The 16,583-nt window shown below is 44.4% G+C and overlaps 1 protein-coding gene across 1 annotated transcript in view; it reads right to left on the reverse strand.

The window, feature by feature from the left end:
* The window catches only part of DNAH9 (dynein axonemal heavy chain 9), a 165,968-nt gene that overhangs the window by 78,740 nt on the left and 70,645 nt on the right, over positions 1 to 16,583 (reverse strand). Inside the window, exons 45-49 of the mRNA XM_088535859.1 lie at positions 15,727 to 15,850; positions 13,634 to 13,776; positions 11,912 to 12,073; positions 10,678 to 10,911; positions 4,745 to 5,005 (exon numbers count right to left, since the gene is read on the reverse strand). Coding sequence (XP_088391985.1) covers positions 4,745 to 5,005; positions 10,678 to 10,911; positions 11,912 to 12,073; positions 13,634 to 13,776; positions 15,727 to 15,850 — 924 coding nt within the window. The remainder of the gene's footprint in view (positions 1 to 4,744; positions 5,006 to 10,677; positions 10,912 to 11,911; positions 12,074 to 13,633; positions 13,777 to 15,726; positions 15,851 to 16,583) is intronic.

The raw sequence follows: 16,583 nt of genomic DNA on the forward strand, positions 1-16,583 counted from the left end.
ATTACATGAGTTTTATTTAAAAAAAAGAAAAAAAAATATGAACTTTTAGCCGTCCCTAATTTTGATCAGTTTTGAACAGTTTTAAATCTATATTCTCTGAAATTCTCATGGAGGAGAGAGTTCAGAACCTCTGAGGAACTATTTCTCAGACAAACTGCCATGAATCTGTTTTCAAATTTGCCTTCTTTGTCTAAGGCCTTTCTTTTAACTTTTGCTAATAAATGAGCTGATAGAGACAGGCCCTTGGGAGCCGTGTGCATTTCCAGGTTAAAATGTCTATAATTAACACGTTCAATGAAACAGGGCAGACCAGGAGTGCAGGTGAGCACTTCTGACATGTCACCCTCCATCCTGCATCCTCTGCTGAGCTCTCCGGGCAGTACAGACCTTTCTCCTGCCCTGAATGTGACATTGCTCCAAAAAAAAAAAAAAAAAAAAAAAAAGGAGATGCTGGAATGTTGAACTGTCTGTGATTCAGCCATGGTAGTTTCTAGGGACCCTGAGGACATGGATGCTGAGTAATCGAGTAATCCTCACTGGGTCAGTGAACAAACCATGGTGTAAGAGATGACAGCATGGTCCTTATAACAGTATGAACAAAAGAGGTATTTTCTAGTCCCAGAGCACTGCACTTTAAATAGTCTCTCAGACTCCACTGGGCATTCCCACCAAACCCTGCAAGAGGTGGCCATGCTTAAGCTGGGACAACCAAGTAGTGCAGCAGCTTCCCAGGGCTCAGCTGAAGCAAGACTGATCAACCACACCATCGCCTCTTGGCTCCAAAGGGGGGGAAAAAAAAGTGTTTAAAACCTCAGGAGCACACATGGATCTAAATCCTTTTATACCTTTGTAAGACAAACACTAGCTGAGCTGGACAGCCCCCTCCAGGGAGCAGCATGGCTACAGATTGGTTTAATGGCAACAAAAGGGGATTATTTAAAGCACCAGAAAGATAATCTTCCCACTGGAAAAAAAAAAAAAAAAAAAAAAGAAAAGAAACAGGAATTGAGTCAGAGTTAAGTTGCATCTGATAAGATGTTAATACTCATATTGTGATGGTCTTAATCTGATATTGCACAGAAGACCATTATAGACTGTTTGCAACTGGATGTGAATAATTGGTGCCAGAAGAAAAAAAAAAATAACATACACTTGCTACACAAAACTGCCATCATTTGGAAGATGTCTCATAAATAGTGCTGCTCTGATTATAGTAATAATGATTAACAACAACCTCAGTTTAATGCAGCTAAGGTGTTTGCTAGGAGATTAAAGACCATTCTGCACCCAGTGGCAAGGGAGGCGGAGAGGGGAACTCGTCTAGCTGTAACCTCATGGCAGCATTCCCAAGGCGGAGGGAAGCGCGCGGGGCTGGGAACACGTGTAACCGCGTTAGTGCCTGCAGCGGCAGCCCACGCTCCCGCTGCGGGAGCTGTCCGTCAGCGAGCCCCGCGGAGCGAGGCAAAGACACGAGCGACTGCAGGGGAATTCAAATAGAGCGCGATGCTGCCACAGATCCCTGCTGCAGAGGGTAACATGTCTCTAACTGTTGGCTTTGCCTTGCTTTTCCCGATGGCTCCAGGCCTCCAGAATCACAGGCCCTGCGGCTGCTAACGCTTCACTCCGTCGCTCCTTCGCCCTCCGCTTCCCGCTCTGCCGCTGCTGGGGTTGAGAGCTTCATGCATGAGCTCTGGCCTCGAGGAAAGGGAGATCTCTTGGGTCAATGTGCCATTAATCACGGGAATTAAAAGCCATTTACTCACTCAATGGTCTGTTTTCCCCGCCATGAAACACTGCAGGCAGCCCAGGTGCTGCGTGCTTGAGCCTGTGCCCACAGAGCAAACGCAGAGGTGGAGAGTTTGGAGCAGCTCCGCCCTGCTAAGCAAGATGAGCTTCTTGAAGAACTCCTCTCAGGAAGGGAACCCACTGACCAGCAAGTTGCCCACTGACCATCACTCACCTTCCACTTGGGATTAACAGAAAAGCAGCCCCTCTTGCTTCCCTCTCCAAAGAGTCTACACACCAAAGATGCTCACCAGGCCACTCTGAAGAGACTTGGCTGCTTTTCTCCTAGGCTAGTAAGCAGCACCTGCACAAAAATGCAGATGCACCCACACAATTACTCCAAGCTCCTTGGTATCTGACAATATTTATTACAGCATTCTACTCGATAGCTTTTCTCACCACTTTTCCTGTTAACACTGCACGTAGTAATGCTGTCCAAATAAGCAGCCTTAGATAATTGGGGAGAAACTATATATATCCACATAAATACTGCTGATTATTCATGTCAGCAAGCAGGTCAAGCTCTCTGATGCATTTTAGATCAGCAGGTAAAGGAGGCCATGCCTCGTGGTGCTCAGTAATGCTGCTTTACAGGTCTCTAGAGGAAAACCCACCATCTCCTTAATCTTTGCCTAATGAGATATTCTATAACTTCAGCATGAATCCAAAAATGATAAAGAGATAAACAATTTCCCCTTGCACAGTCTTTCACTTACAGACACAAGAAGCAAAACTATACATCTTTATGGCCAAGTCGTATCTTTCCTGAAAGCTAATCATGTGGAAAATCCATTTCTGATGATTCAGAATTGCTTTCCTCTTCCCAAAAAGGGGATATGCTTGGGCTGTGTCTTGCTGTGATCATTCAAATAATTGATTTTTCTAACTGCACCTGGTGTGGTGCCACTGCTGTTCCCTGTGTGCAAGAGTTTGCTGCTCCAGGATGCTGAGTGTCCTGCAGACCAAAGACAAATTGAGGGCAACTTGTGCCTGTCTGGAGCATTCAGCGTCTCAAAGTATTGGGCTCTGAATGGGGACTCCTGGAGCATCCTGGAATGAAAAGCCTCCCAATGTTCCAGAAACTTTCCCTAAACCAACCATTTGAGGACTTCTTACTGCAAGAAGCTGCTGCCTGGCTATAGATTTCCCCAAAAGTGTCTTCCTCTGGTATGGCATTTGTCTGCAGCACCATAGATTTCTTTCTAGAGGTCACCGTGCATTCAGAACCGGATACCTACCACGCAAACAGATCATTTCCATGCCTGAGAAATCCTCAGTATATTTTCTTTTATATCTGACAAAAAGCCACTCTGTTAGAGTGTCTGTGGAGCCAGGATGCATGCACCGGACAGTCAACATCACACTTGCTCAACAAGGCCTGAAGAAAGTCAAGAAATTCTGCCTCACACAGAGTCTGCTGCAGAAGGTCAGTCCACTCCACTGACTCACAACTGCTTTGTCACTGCAATAGCAGGGACTTTATGAGCAGAAGATGCCTAGAGGATCCTCAGAAGTGACCTCCTCTCTCACTGCACTTCTGCTTCTCACTGCTGCTTCTTCCACTCCACTGCCCCGACACATCCCAACCAAGCACATTTATGCATGATGCACAAGGGGTGCTGCCTTGTTTTGGGACAAGGTTTTGGACAGCTTGCACAGCTGGGAGGCAGTCAGGAGCAAAGAGGAGCAAAGCTCTGTAAGCAGCACACACCAGCAGTGCCCACATGCTGATATTCCACATTTAACCACGCAGGAAAAAGCCAAGACAGGCATCCAGGCAAAACCAACTGTTTCACAGTGGACAGATCTCTAGGGCTCTTCCAGTTCACACTGTTTGGGGAGGACCAAGCCTGAAGGGACCAATGCTATGAGTGACCTAAGTGGATGCCCAAGCTCACTGACAGCTGGCCATGCACATACAACACCTGTGAACATGTGTGTGAAATTCATGTAGAACATGTCCAAATGAAGTTCTGAATCTCAGCTGAGCTACTATGCTTTAGATAAGCTGAGGATAAAAGAAAAAAAAGAAACAGAAAAAGTATTCAGAAGCTTGGTGTAATATCTACCTCATTGGTATTTTGGGTGTTTCTCAGCTCCTGCTGCGCTGATTGTGCACTTGCATAGAACTAACCAAAGCAAACAGGTAGTGCTGATACTATCATTCACTTAAATGAAATGTTGCAGCCTCTGCAACAAGACCAGGCCTGATCTCCTGCCAGTAGGAGGGAGCACTGTGTACAAGTGCCATCATGGCAAAAAGACAGGGAGAGCCTGGCTAGCAGGCTCATATCCCACGTTTGTGAGGAAAAAGCCCTGAGTACCAATGGATTATGTCCCAAGAGCCCTTCAAACACATCCCACTAGCCTGGCACAGCCCTAGTATCAGCATTTAGCTTGTAACACATATTTTAATGCACGCACAGACCCCCATGCCAGGCAGAGGATCAGTCTCACCTATGCACCTCCCAGTCACTGATGTGCAGCTCCACCTCAGTGCAGAAGCTCCCAGGTGACTTGGGAACAAACATCAAATACCACAAATAGTCAAATATGCTGAGTCTGCCAAGAAGAAAAGGGGACAGATGTGGTGGTCCCTCAGAGACATTCTTACTAGGGACCTGAAAAAGGGTGATGGAACAGTAATTTTCCCTTTCTTGTGGGGCAAACAGAGAAATAGTGGAGCCAATGGCATAGAATAGGCAAGGGCAAAGTCCATGGATGCAGCTCCTCTTGCTCTCTACAGGCCATTAGTGAAGGTAACTGGAAGCAACCTTGTGACTGTTACAAGTCACACCAGCACCCCAGTATGCACAAGCTGGGAAGAAGCCAGGGCAGCTGCAACAAAATGCACTAAAATTTGGGTCCAGGGATGAAACCGCTCCTACCACCACAGAGGAGAGATACTGGATTTCCCTGGGAGAAATTTTTATTTCTGTGAAATTTCCATTTGCCCTACCTTGTTGAGGGTGTTCAGAGCTGCCTGAGCTGCTGCAAGGGCAGGCTCAGCTTTGGCCAGGTCCTCCTCGCAGTCCTTCTGCTTCTGCTGGACCTCCTGAGTGATCAGCGCCACTTTCTGCTCCTCCTCGTCAGCAACTGCCTTCTCCCTGCTCACCTTTTCCGTCTCCACTCCCACCACCTGGATCAGCTTGTCAGCATCATCATTCTTCTGCTTCAGCTCTACTTCTTGGGCTGCCAGCTTGGCTTTCAGGTCATCTACCTACAAGGAAAGAACCGTGATGGAGCAAGGATGCTCAGCAACCCTGTCCCCCGCCACCCATCAGCATTGGCTCAGGAACAGGGATGAGCAGCTGCCAGCAGCAGCAATTCATATGGATACACATGGCAACCTGAGACCTGCTAGCAGTGAGAATCCTGGGAAGGAAGAACCCAGCACTGGGTCATCTTCCTACAGAGGTTGTCCCACTGACGGCTTATTCTGCTGAGATACCTGGAAGATACCAAGGCATCGTGAACACTGCTTTGGGCAGGACCGACCAAGAAGCAGGTGGAAATGTTCATTGTAGATCTTTCCAGATTAGAGTCATACCTCATATGAGCCTAGCCATGGACCAAAGTCCTACTGCATTTGATCCTGCACTCACACAAAAGGAGGAATGTAGCCCTCCCCAATAGCATATGATGGGGAGAAATGGCGGGTGGGCATGACCTCCCCATCCCAGGGCTATTCCCTGCAGCCAGACATGGTCCCAACCCCTGCCTAGCCCCTGAACAGGCCTTTGTGTACCAGCACAGGAGAGCTTTAAGCAGCAGCTAAAGAAAACAGCTTTACAGATGTTTGCAGCAAGCTCTTCTCATTACAAAGCCAAATGCATCCATGTTTCAGCCATCTCTGAGGACAGTATCTGAAGCTGTATTGCACTGCTCATAAATACAGCATGTATGCACTGTGCACACATATTTTGTGGTAGGGATGATACATGCCACAATTCAGTTAAGCTTTCTCTATTCAGCCTTGACATCCACAGAACACAGCACAGTATTTTCCCTTACACAGGCTTTGATAAGCAGCTACACGGCAGGAACAGGGCTCTCCAATGTGGGCTCCCCGCCAGTGCATCCTACTACTTGTGCTCAGAGGTCCTGTGCTCCTACAAAAATGCTGGCAGTGCACTCCCTCCTCACCTGCCCATGCTCAGGGTATGGAAGGCAGAGGAATGACCCGCTTCATGTCCCTTACAACTATGACATTCTACAAACTCATGAGGAAAATGGAATTTCTCAGACCGGAGACGTAAAAATTGGGATCTGCTGATAGGCAAAGCCTTCATCAGAGGTACAAAACCTAAAGGAAGTGCAGAGAAAAGTCAGCCAAAGGCATAGGCAAAGAATGAACTGGGGCTTTGAAGTAAATAAGACTCAGAGGATGGAAACATAAAGGAGGAAAACTGCAGTGTCAAAAGGGTTTGGTGAAGGGAAGCTCTTCCATTCAGCCAGCAGACAAGAGACATCTCAACAGGAATGAACACGCAGCTCCTGTACGAACTGCTTCACAAGCAGCTTCTTGCACCTGCAAGGCACAAGGACTCTCTGGATGGGGTGCAACGTATGCCCTGTGGGCACATCCATAGGCATGGTCTTCCAAGAGCACCCATTCCCACAAACTCACACGGCCTCTTCACAGATCATAGAGCACATTTTGTCTTTCCCTGTTCTGCCATTGAGCTCATAACAGATTGCTTATAGCTCCACAGGCACATCTTTACCTATGTAAAAACACTTAGTACAATATAAGTCAGACCTTTGCTTTTGTTGATAATTCCATTTTTATACCAGGAGAGCACAATTTGCAATCACATAAACCAAAGCTATTGACATTCTGTATTAGCTTCAAGTGGAGAGCGGTTTCTTAGAATTCTCTTTGTATTCCTGTGCTGCACACTTAATCCATTCTCATCTCCTGCTGCTCGCCAGCACGAGGCTATTTTCACCAGGACAAAGATGCAACTGTAAATCAAAATGACTCGGAGCTCGCAGGAGTGCGTAATCACTGCAGTCAGCAAAGGGAGCAACAACTTTTTGTTCAGCCCTAAGTCTTCGGAGGGTGCAGGAAATTGAAGTGGGATGTTTTGCTGATTGCAGATACGGCTTGTGACCTTCCGCTCAAAATTGGTAATCGCGTGTTGGATGCAAATACGAACGCAAGCTTTAAGGGACTTACCCAACTACAAAACAAATCAGGGATTAAATCCCCTTAGCCCTCTCCGGTCCATTTAATGGCTGTACTAAAGGAGCAGATGTAAACACAGCACAGCTTGTAATAATAGAAAATATCCTAACAAAACCCACTTTAAGCTAAGTACATATAGTAATTGAAGGGTAAATGCCTGGCTCTAACATCCTCGGATTTCGGGCTCTGTTTGAAAGGAATCCAAATGTCTTGGAGCACAGAAGACCAGCCTGTACTGCCATGAAAGTAACTGCCCACTTAGGTTATTCCTACACTTTAAATTCCCATCAAATATAATCCAAGTTGGAGCTGTGATGTCCATATTGGAGCTCTGCTGAACCCCTCTGCCCAAAGGCTTTACTGTGTTTAGGGAACATACGTTAAACTGGAGCCTTCCTACAGCAGGATTTTAGATCACATTAGGAAATCACCATGTTTTCAAGGGAGGCCAAAGCTTAAACACCGCAGCCACGCGGTTACTGCTGGTGAGCTGGCATTTATACAGAGGAAACATGGAAATAGGAGCTGTAGCTAAATAACTGAATTTTCTCTCTTTAGTGATGTCCTGGGTAGGGGAAAGGCAAACTTGGGAACTGTATTCCTCCAGTTCTCCCTCAGCACAATATTCCTTAATGTCATGCTCACAACCACAAGCAAAGCCAGTCTGGCACATTCATCTATTTTTCCTCCCTTCCCACACCTCATAACACGCAGACACAAATCCCTCTGGACACACCGGTGAGAAGGGAGACCTCATTCCACCACCTGCAGTCAGGCACAGGCACAGCAGAAACCTTAGGCATGTCACTGCTGTCTCAGAGAAAGCAAGTAGGACACAGCCCTGATTCCTTCCCCATCAAAAGTCTGCTGGAACAGTCCCAAACAGAGCACAGTTAGAGACAAGGGCATGAGAAGTCCTCCTCTGCCCATGAATATCACACTTTTTCCCCCCTTTTTTTGAGAAAATCTAAATGCTTGCCAGATTTCCAGCTGTTTTAAGCTTTGTTCAAATGCCAGAAGTGACCAAGCCTGTCCATTATTAATGTTTATTATCAAGAGATGTACAGAAAACCTTCACAACAGTCCCTGTCTTGCAGTCTCTCATGGTCCCAGCCTTCTCCATCAGTCATGCACAGTCTCCTCCCTTGCACTGATACCCTCATCCTCCAATATCCCCAAGGAAAATCAAGTCTTGCAGACAGCTCAGATTAGCAGCACTGCATCCATCATCCTGAGATGCAGCCTCCAGGTGGGCAGAGCTCTTGCTTGGGGCTAGGAAAAACATCACAAGGAACATTTGGATGCAAAAACATCACACGTGATGATGTGCAAGGAAAACAGCATGGTCAATATTGTCGTGCTGTGTGGTACCTCCTTCCTTGGAACACAGTGGCTTGTGCTCAGATTGAGAGGATGAAGAGGTGACAACATATAAAATATAAGCCATTCTGGAGAGGGAGGCTGGGAACATCTATTTGTCCTGTCTCATTATAAAGGAAACGGAGAATAGACAAAACAGTGGGAAAACTGAAAACTAGAAAGCCATCAGTCTACAAGATTGGAGTGTCACTGAGAGGCAAAAGGCAGGGGGTAGATGGTGAGCAGCAGGAATATCTGACATGGATACAGGCATGGACAACTGAACCACCAGGGCCACAGGAAAATAACATGAAGATAAAAAGAAGCTCCATGTGGAGAAGCAGGGAGAGATTTGATGTCCTGAGCAAGGATACATAATTCAAACCTCATCAAATGCATGAGGCCTTGCAGCTAACAGTAGTTCCCAGTACTGCAATGACTCGTCCTGCTAAGGTCTTGTCAACACACTGGGCACCGCTGTGTCGTGGAGCAGCCAGGAGACAAGTACTTTATAAATAATAATACAGATATGTCACAGGAAAGTCATTACCACCTCCAGGGAAGGCAAGACAAACACCACTGACTTTTTCAGTGTCTGCCAACACAGGTGAAAGCAAAAGATGCCTTTTAGGCTGGTAAGCAATAAAAAAGGCAAAAATTACAAGAGAATAACACTACACAGAGTGACTGAGGATCACAGCAGACTGTCATCTCCCAGCAAAGAGAGAACGTTATTACCCTCCTTCGCATATGCAACGTCAGTATAATAGGCAGATCAAGGTGTTAGCAGATAGACCCAAAGTATGCCTTAACACATGGAATAAAATTCCTGGCCATAAAAAGTTCAGCACTCAGTCTCTAACTGCACTAAGGAATGTGGAAAATCCATGAGCAGCTTCCCAAGACCTGGAGAATCTGATAAGCAATTAGTAATGTGAAGCACAATGGGAAAAGCCAAGCAAATGAGAGGTTCCAGGATAATGTACTGTGACTCCAAACGGGAAGCAGAACTAGTTGCCTAACAGCAAAACAGAAAAAGAAGAATTATTAAAGAGCAGAAAACCTGGAGGGCAGGCTCCCAGGAGATTCATTTTATCTGATTTCCCTGTCTTGTTTCAAGAACACAAAATACATCGCAAAGGTCAGCAATTAATTGATAGAGCAAGCAAGACTGGAATCCAGAATCCTCTGATGCAATATTAACCAAAGTCATACTAAAAATTACTTAGCAGCAGGCTCTGAAGAGAATGCTGACCTCTTCCCAGCAAGCGCCGTTCTCAAAAACAAATGACTCATCCCACAGATTTTTCCCTAGCCTATTAGGTTCTAATAGCTGGAGCCCAGCTCCCAGTTTTTTGAGTACCGAGAAGGACAGCCAACACCTTTAGGGAAAGACACTTAGGTAGGTAACCTAATGAAAAGCAGGGAAAGAAAGTTGGCCAGACATCAAGAATTCCGAATCTTTAAAAAAGGTCTTGCCGCTTCCTCAGCGCCACGACAGACCTTTTGTACAGGTGAATGCTAAAGTTTACACATATAAATAGGTATTCAAGATCTAACTGGTATGATTTCCAATAGTGCTAAATATCCACACTGGTATCAAATTAACAGCAGTTTTGACTATTACGCACATCTGATAATTTAAGTGTTTAATTTTAGGACCCCAAAGCTAATTTTAGATTCGGTTTTGACATATTTGTCCTCAGTACTCTGCATCTTAATCAACCTCATAAACAGAGGCTTCTTGCTCCAGCCTCACTCCAGCTGGCAACAAATTCCACTTTTCTTTTAGCCACTAGCTACTCATTATTTCATAAGTGTGCCATTATTTCAAAGGTATGTCATGTATTTTAGGTGGGGCCGTCCACACTGTACGTGCATTAGTTTGCCTTAAATATAGATGGCATAACATGGTGAGAAATGAACTTCAGCCCAGCTTTAACAGATGTTCTATTCAAATATAAAGAAAGATATAATTCTTTATGAGGTTATTGTAGGTTTCCTGTATGCAACCACAAAAATCACTAATCTTCCCCTAAATACGCAGAGTTCTGTGTTTTATAAGCTCTTACATGACTGCCCTGAAACACAGCTATTAAAATATACACAAACGAATCCATATCTCAACTGATTGCAGTCTTTAAACCGAGATTAACTTGGCTCAAAAAAAAAAAAAAAGAGATTTTACACATGTACATCTTTTCCCTTCTCCTTTCTGGTATAGGACATAACTACTGCTCATCCAGGACCCCACCTTTCTCTTTGAACCAGGTTACAGAGATGTCTTTATCTCATGAACAATAAAACATCCACTTTTGGACCCAAACAACCAGTTTTCTCACCTGTGTAGATGTGCTATTGAGTTTCTGCAGGCCATTCTCTAGTCGCTCCATTTTAGCTGTTAAATCCTTGCCCTTTTTCAATAGCAAATTCTGATAGAGTTTGATCTGCTCAAGGAATGACTTGGGAGTGGTGTAGTTGTATCGGCGCTCATTGCTCAGATACAATCGGGATATCTCATTGACACTCGTATGGACATAGGCCATGAATTTGCTTATTGACTCTTTCACTGAAACCTGAAGTTAAAATGAAAAGACAAATATTTTTTGAAAAGAAAAAAGAAAAAAGAAAGTGCTATATATAGACCTCTGCCTTATATAAAGGAATTTATTAACATTTTATTCTGTTGCTGCAAAATCCAGGATGTAGCATCTTAGTCAATTCCTTTTTGTTTGTTATCTCTAAAATAACTTCATCTGCTCTTGTACTTTATATCTCTTTTTATATCTTTTAATCTCTTATTTTATCTTCTTCCAAGCAATTTTTTTCTAGCATTCAACTCTATAAAACAAAGCCTTTTAAGTATAAATTTAGGCTTTTTCTGATATATAAATGGGGAAAGTGCACACTCATAAAGAAACATTTTAGACTTTATTCTTCCAAAATCTTGTACAGAAAAACTAAACAGAACTGAATCTCTTTTGGTCTAGTAGCTGGTAGTCATCAATGAGAGGCAGACATACTTGTGCCCTTGAGAATTACAGACTTTCAGATATGCATGTGGAGAGAATGTGTATGTTCCACTGAATAATTACAAGTGTTAGGTTATTTTCTGCATTGATTTGCAAGCTGCTTTTTTGGTAACAAAACCGTAATTTCACTGACTATGCTATCAGTGTGTAAGTATATTTGAGTGTGGTGTCAATGGCTCTGTTTCTGCTAAGATCCATGATACACCAGGAAAAACTTGCCCATCTTTCATGAGCTTGGTTTGATTCAGTTTAACATAATATGGTGCTGCCAGCAATTACTCTCCAAGTACGATGATCCAGATGTCCTGGATAAGCATCTGAGGGTAACAAAGGTGAATAGACAATCCATTGCTACATTCTCATAGGACTGTTTTTGATTCTTTGCTTGCGCTGACCTGAGGCGACAGCTGGATGCTAACAGCGCTGTACTTGGTCATGCCAGAATTTGTACGCTCCAGAGGAATTCAAAACCAAGTAAAGCTTGGACACATCTAGATCACGGACCAGTGAGATGGTGCTGAGTGTGCCATAGCAGCGAGCTCACCTCAATGTTACCCGTTTCTTGCAGGAAGCGCAGGCTGACTGATTCCAGAGCCTCCCGAGGCCATTCGTGGAACCAGTCTATCGCTGTGCAGTTCACAATGGCAGGGAATTTCCTGCTACGGACCCTCAGCTTGTTACCGACCGGTGAGAAACACAGCGCAACCTAAGAGGGCAAAGAAATGCAGCAGCTGAGACAGCACGTCTGGGAGCAGATAGCGAGGGTCCAGGCACAGAGCCCAACTCCAAAGGAAATCCTCACATCAGCAGGTAAGATACAGCAACCTTGACTTTGGAGCCCTTGCACTTTGGGCCAGGAAAATGCATAATCTAGCAGTAAACACATTTTTCCTCTTCAACAAAAACAAGCAGGCACATTAAGCACTGCTACGGTCCGAAGCAGAACCCTGGCAAACTTTCAAGGCTGCAGTCTGGATCGAATATAAGCAATCCCTTTCTTCACAGCTTTAGCAATGACGTAAACCTTTCACCTGGCTGGAAGCAGAGACTCTGTTTCAAATGGTGCAACAAGGAATTACTGTCAGTGGATCTAAATTCTCCTGACAGGACCACAGTTTTGAAATGTGGTTGCCTAGATGGTTTTCCCAAAGCCAGCACTCAAAAGGACTGATGTGGTTCAAACTCAGAAGTCTTCTTTCTGCTTAGTCTTAAGTCACCCATCTTCCATCAGCCACCTCTGCTACAGGCAACCTGCCCAGTTGATCTCAGGAAGGCCCAATCTCTTCCCCCTTCCAGAAAGAAACTCCTCACCATGAGAGCAGAAGTCAGGACAAGGTAAAGTACTGTTATTCTCTACCCCACTCCAGTTTTAATAGTGATATGACATCTAAGAAACAAACCAAGAAAAAACAAAACCTGCCACCACCCAACTCCTTCTTCTATAACAACTTCCTGTCTGTACAAACTGTGCCCGGATTTATGAACTCTTCTAAGACCAGAACACAAGGCAGGTTTCTACCATACAACTGAGCAGAAAGTACCTGAGCCAGTGCCAGCATGGGAAGCTGTATAACTCATTGCATGAATTACTTCTCTCCTGCTTGTCAGCCCTGGCAGATATCTGCACAGCAAGTGTCATGGGCCAGGCTGGCATTGACTCAAAATTCTCCCTAAGTTGTCAGCACCTTCATCACCATCTGTTTTCTGAAGCTGTGAAAGTCAGTCTTTAACAAGTCCACTTTCTCCTCCCCTCAAAACACAGTGTCTTCATGTCCCTCAAACCAGCCCATGAACCCCATTTAGGTTAAAAAAATTAAAGCTGTAATTAAAGTTGACGGTGAATTAAAGGAATATTTTTGTTTTCACAAATGTACATATAATGTCCAGTCAAAATCCCCCAGTGTTTTGGTTTCTGGCTTTCCTCAGGCACGTAACTACCGAGGTACCTACGTGGTCAGTGACTACCTGGAAAAGTCCAACTCCTTGTGCTCTCTTCTCTTCTTCATGGAGTGGGCATGCCTGGAGAATCTTTAAACCATTTTGGGATATTAACCTGTTGTTATAAGGGTTTCTAGGGCTGGGAAGCTGGGCTGTAAGGAGAGAAAGCCTGCAAGCATGCCAGTTCCTATATGTGATGCGCAATTCATATAAAGCCTTTTAATTCTTTTGGCTGCCTATTGTCAAGTTAGCCCGAAGGTTTTCCAGCAAGGTGCCCTTGGCCCAAAGTCACTGCTGAAGATCCCTGCTGCCCCTGCCACCTCCTCACCTTCAGCTGTCGCCGAACACGATCTATGAAGAACTTCCAACAAGTTTCCCGGGAGTCCACCAAGCCCTGACCCTTGACTTCATTCCTCACACCATTGATGATGTTTTCCACCTCATCATCAGCGAAGAGATCGGGGATTTCACCTAGGACAAGAGGGCACACTTTGGTTTGCTCATCTTGGTTTTGTTACAGGCTTTGAGCTAGGCAAAGTCAGCCTTCCCCATCAGAGCACAGGAAAGGCCCTTCCAGGAACAGTCACTGGACATCCAAGAGCATCGGGAGCAGAAAAGCAGCTTAGAGGCTTTTAGCATTGCTAAAAAACAATCAGATTTGCCAAACAGTTGTGAAAACAAGCTCCCTCAGAGCACAAAGGAAATGAGAATTAAATAAAAAGATCAAAGTACATAAAGTCATGTTTTTCTGATGCATAGTGATAATCAGATCTCCAAAATATCGAATCCCTAGTATGCTTTACATAGCAACGTAATCATTTTAGATTTGTAAATAGATTTGTTACATAAACACTTTCTGCAGCTGTTCCACAATGCCCTTTCCAGCAACATTCAAAGAATAATCAGATCACTAAAATTTTTCAAAAAATAAAGTTTTTAAAAGGTTTTTTAGGGCTTTTAAACTATTTAAGAACTTTTAAAAGCTAATAGTTATGCAACTGATTGGGAAAAACATACCCAGTAAACTGTCTTTTTAGTGATTACTTATTTTTCTATCTATTCACTTATCTTCTGATTTTTGTTTTGATTGAAACCATCAATATTGAATAGGATATTGTCAATATAGACATTAATAAATATCCATATTTATTATTACATAGACAAGATGGATGACTGATCACCAGGGCCAGCTGCAGCTTGTTCCAACAAGAGAACCATGTTTCAAAAAACTAGAAAAGGCCAAAAAAAAGCTTATTTCTTCTTGGCCAAAATGGCAGATAATGATGGCCTTCCTCAGCTAAGTCTACAGCGTGTAGGATTGCCCCTACAGTGAAGCTGTCTCCTACCAGGCACCTTCTGGCCTCAGCACAGATCCACAGGATCACACGGGGTGACAACCGGGCTGGAAAGAGTGTTTCAAAGAGGCTGTAGGATCTGTTCCTTGCTCAGGACACTGCAGAGTTTCACTTCAACTCACAACATATTCATTGGATCTGCAGGGTGCAAGGGAGGTGGTAGGAGATACACCCCACCCTCTACAATAAACCAGGTCCTTATTCCTGGTTATTGGTTTCTCATAGGAATTCCTTGTTTGCTGTCCAGACCATATGGCCAATTTATAACCGCATACATCAACTCCAGAGTTATTCACAATCTACCGCTCCCCTGTGCTCTCGCTTCTCCATCCCCCACCATCCAGAGGCCACCTGAGCCAGCTGGTATCTTCCCACTCCCAACTTATAAATAAGGCGACACGCGGCGCACAGCAACTTGGCAGGGGTTTGGGGAATACGCGCGCTCCCGTCACCGCGCGTGCTCATGGCAACACGCTCGTTGCGTCGCATGCTGCACACACACACAACCACCCCAGATTCTGCATTAAAAAAAGGATTCACATGGGGACAGGCTGTTTTCCAATTGTTTGGGCAAGCAGCAATTTAACAACTCAAAGATGTCTGGAAGAATAAAGTAGTTAAAGGACTGGAATGAGATCAGAAATCATAAAACACTCATAGACATCTCAGTCAGTGACTTTGTATTATCGACTTGCACACACTCCGGTTAAATATTCCAGCCAGGAGCAATCACATTTATCAGACCACTAGGGTATGAATGCTCAGCATACACAGGTCATACTCATCCTCTGTCAATACATTCCTTCAGGTCTCTTCTCAGCTACAACAGCATGATAGACACATCACTTAACATCCACAGGCAGTACAAGAGGACCACAAAAATATGGAAAAACTAGATATGAGACATCTAAAATTACAAATGTCTACCAGACAATGAAGTGCATCCTTACTAATGAGACCTTAGTGCTACTTTTATCCTACAGTTTAACCTAGGATTTCACCTAGCGTTTAACCAAATCTGCACTGAGAAAGGGGAGCAGGGCAATTAAAGTGATGAGAGACATACCTGATGCTAATAAGTCATTTACCAGCACCAAGAACCTCTCATCAGCCACCTGTGCATCAGTCATCAGGAACACGGTGCCCACGTTCTTCATGCCAGCTTTCAGGTACTGGTTTGCCAGGTCTGCCTGAAGGTTGGAAAGAAAGTGACCATGAGGTTGTACCTATCGTTTGTGAACCATGAGCTAGCATCACGCCTAAAATAAGATTCACGTTCAGAATCTTCCTGTTAATGGAGAAGGAAGGAATTGCAATTAATTATCATGAAACACTGCTTTAGACCCTCTCCATCTTCACGGCCAACACTTTCTCGGGATATGAGGGAGGACTTGCTATCGTCAATGAAAGATTTATTACCAATTAAGACAACATTATGCCCAGGTCTGTAGAAAACAAAAATACGAAGAAAGTCCTGCCTAACATCGCTAAGCACAGGGAAGCTCTTGCAATTGAAATGCTTAGAGGTTATTGCATGTGGCTGAAGATGAGAAATTGCTGCCTTATCAATGCAATCCCCGATTAGTCGAAAGCTCAGCAGGAATGGATGGCAGAATCCCTTATTTGCAGGTGGAGGCTGCCAAGGACCTTCATAAAGTCTGGCTCTGCCCACGTTGGCCACAAGCAGAAGGTGCCAAAGCACTACAGACTCCGGGAGAGAGAGTAGTGTCTGGATACACCTGTCCTTGGTATCCCAGTGCTGTAGGTTTCTGCTTTCACAAGTGCATATACATAAATTAAATTATTTCTTTGTTGAGGTGCTGCAACTCCTTTCTTTTTTTCCTCCCCCCAAAAAAGGAAGAAAGGTAATTTTTAGATACAGGGGTATGTTTAGTTGAGGATTTCTTCTTTCTTTTCCAGAGT

Source organism: Tinamus guttatus, unplaced genomic scaffold (assembly GCF_059628265.1).
Source record: "Tinamus guttatus ecotype Peru unplaced genomic scaffold, ASM5962826v1 Tinamus_guttatus_pri_ptg000649l, whole genome shotgun sequence".
Classification (NCBI taxonomy): Eukaryota; Metazoa; Chordata; class Aves; order Tinamiformes; family Tinamidae; genus Tinamus; species Tinamus guttatus.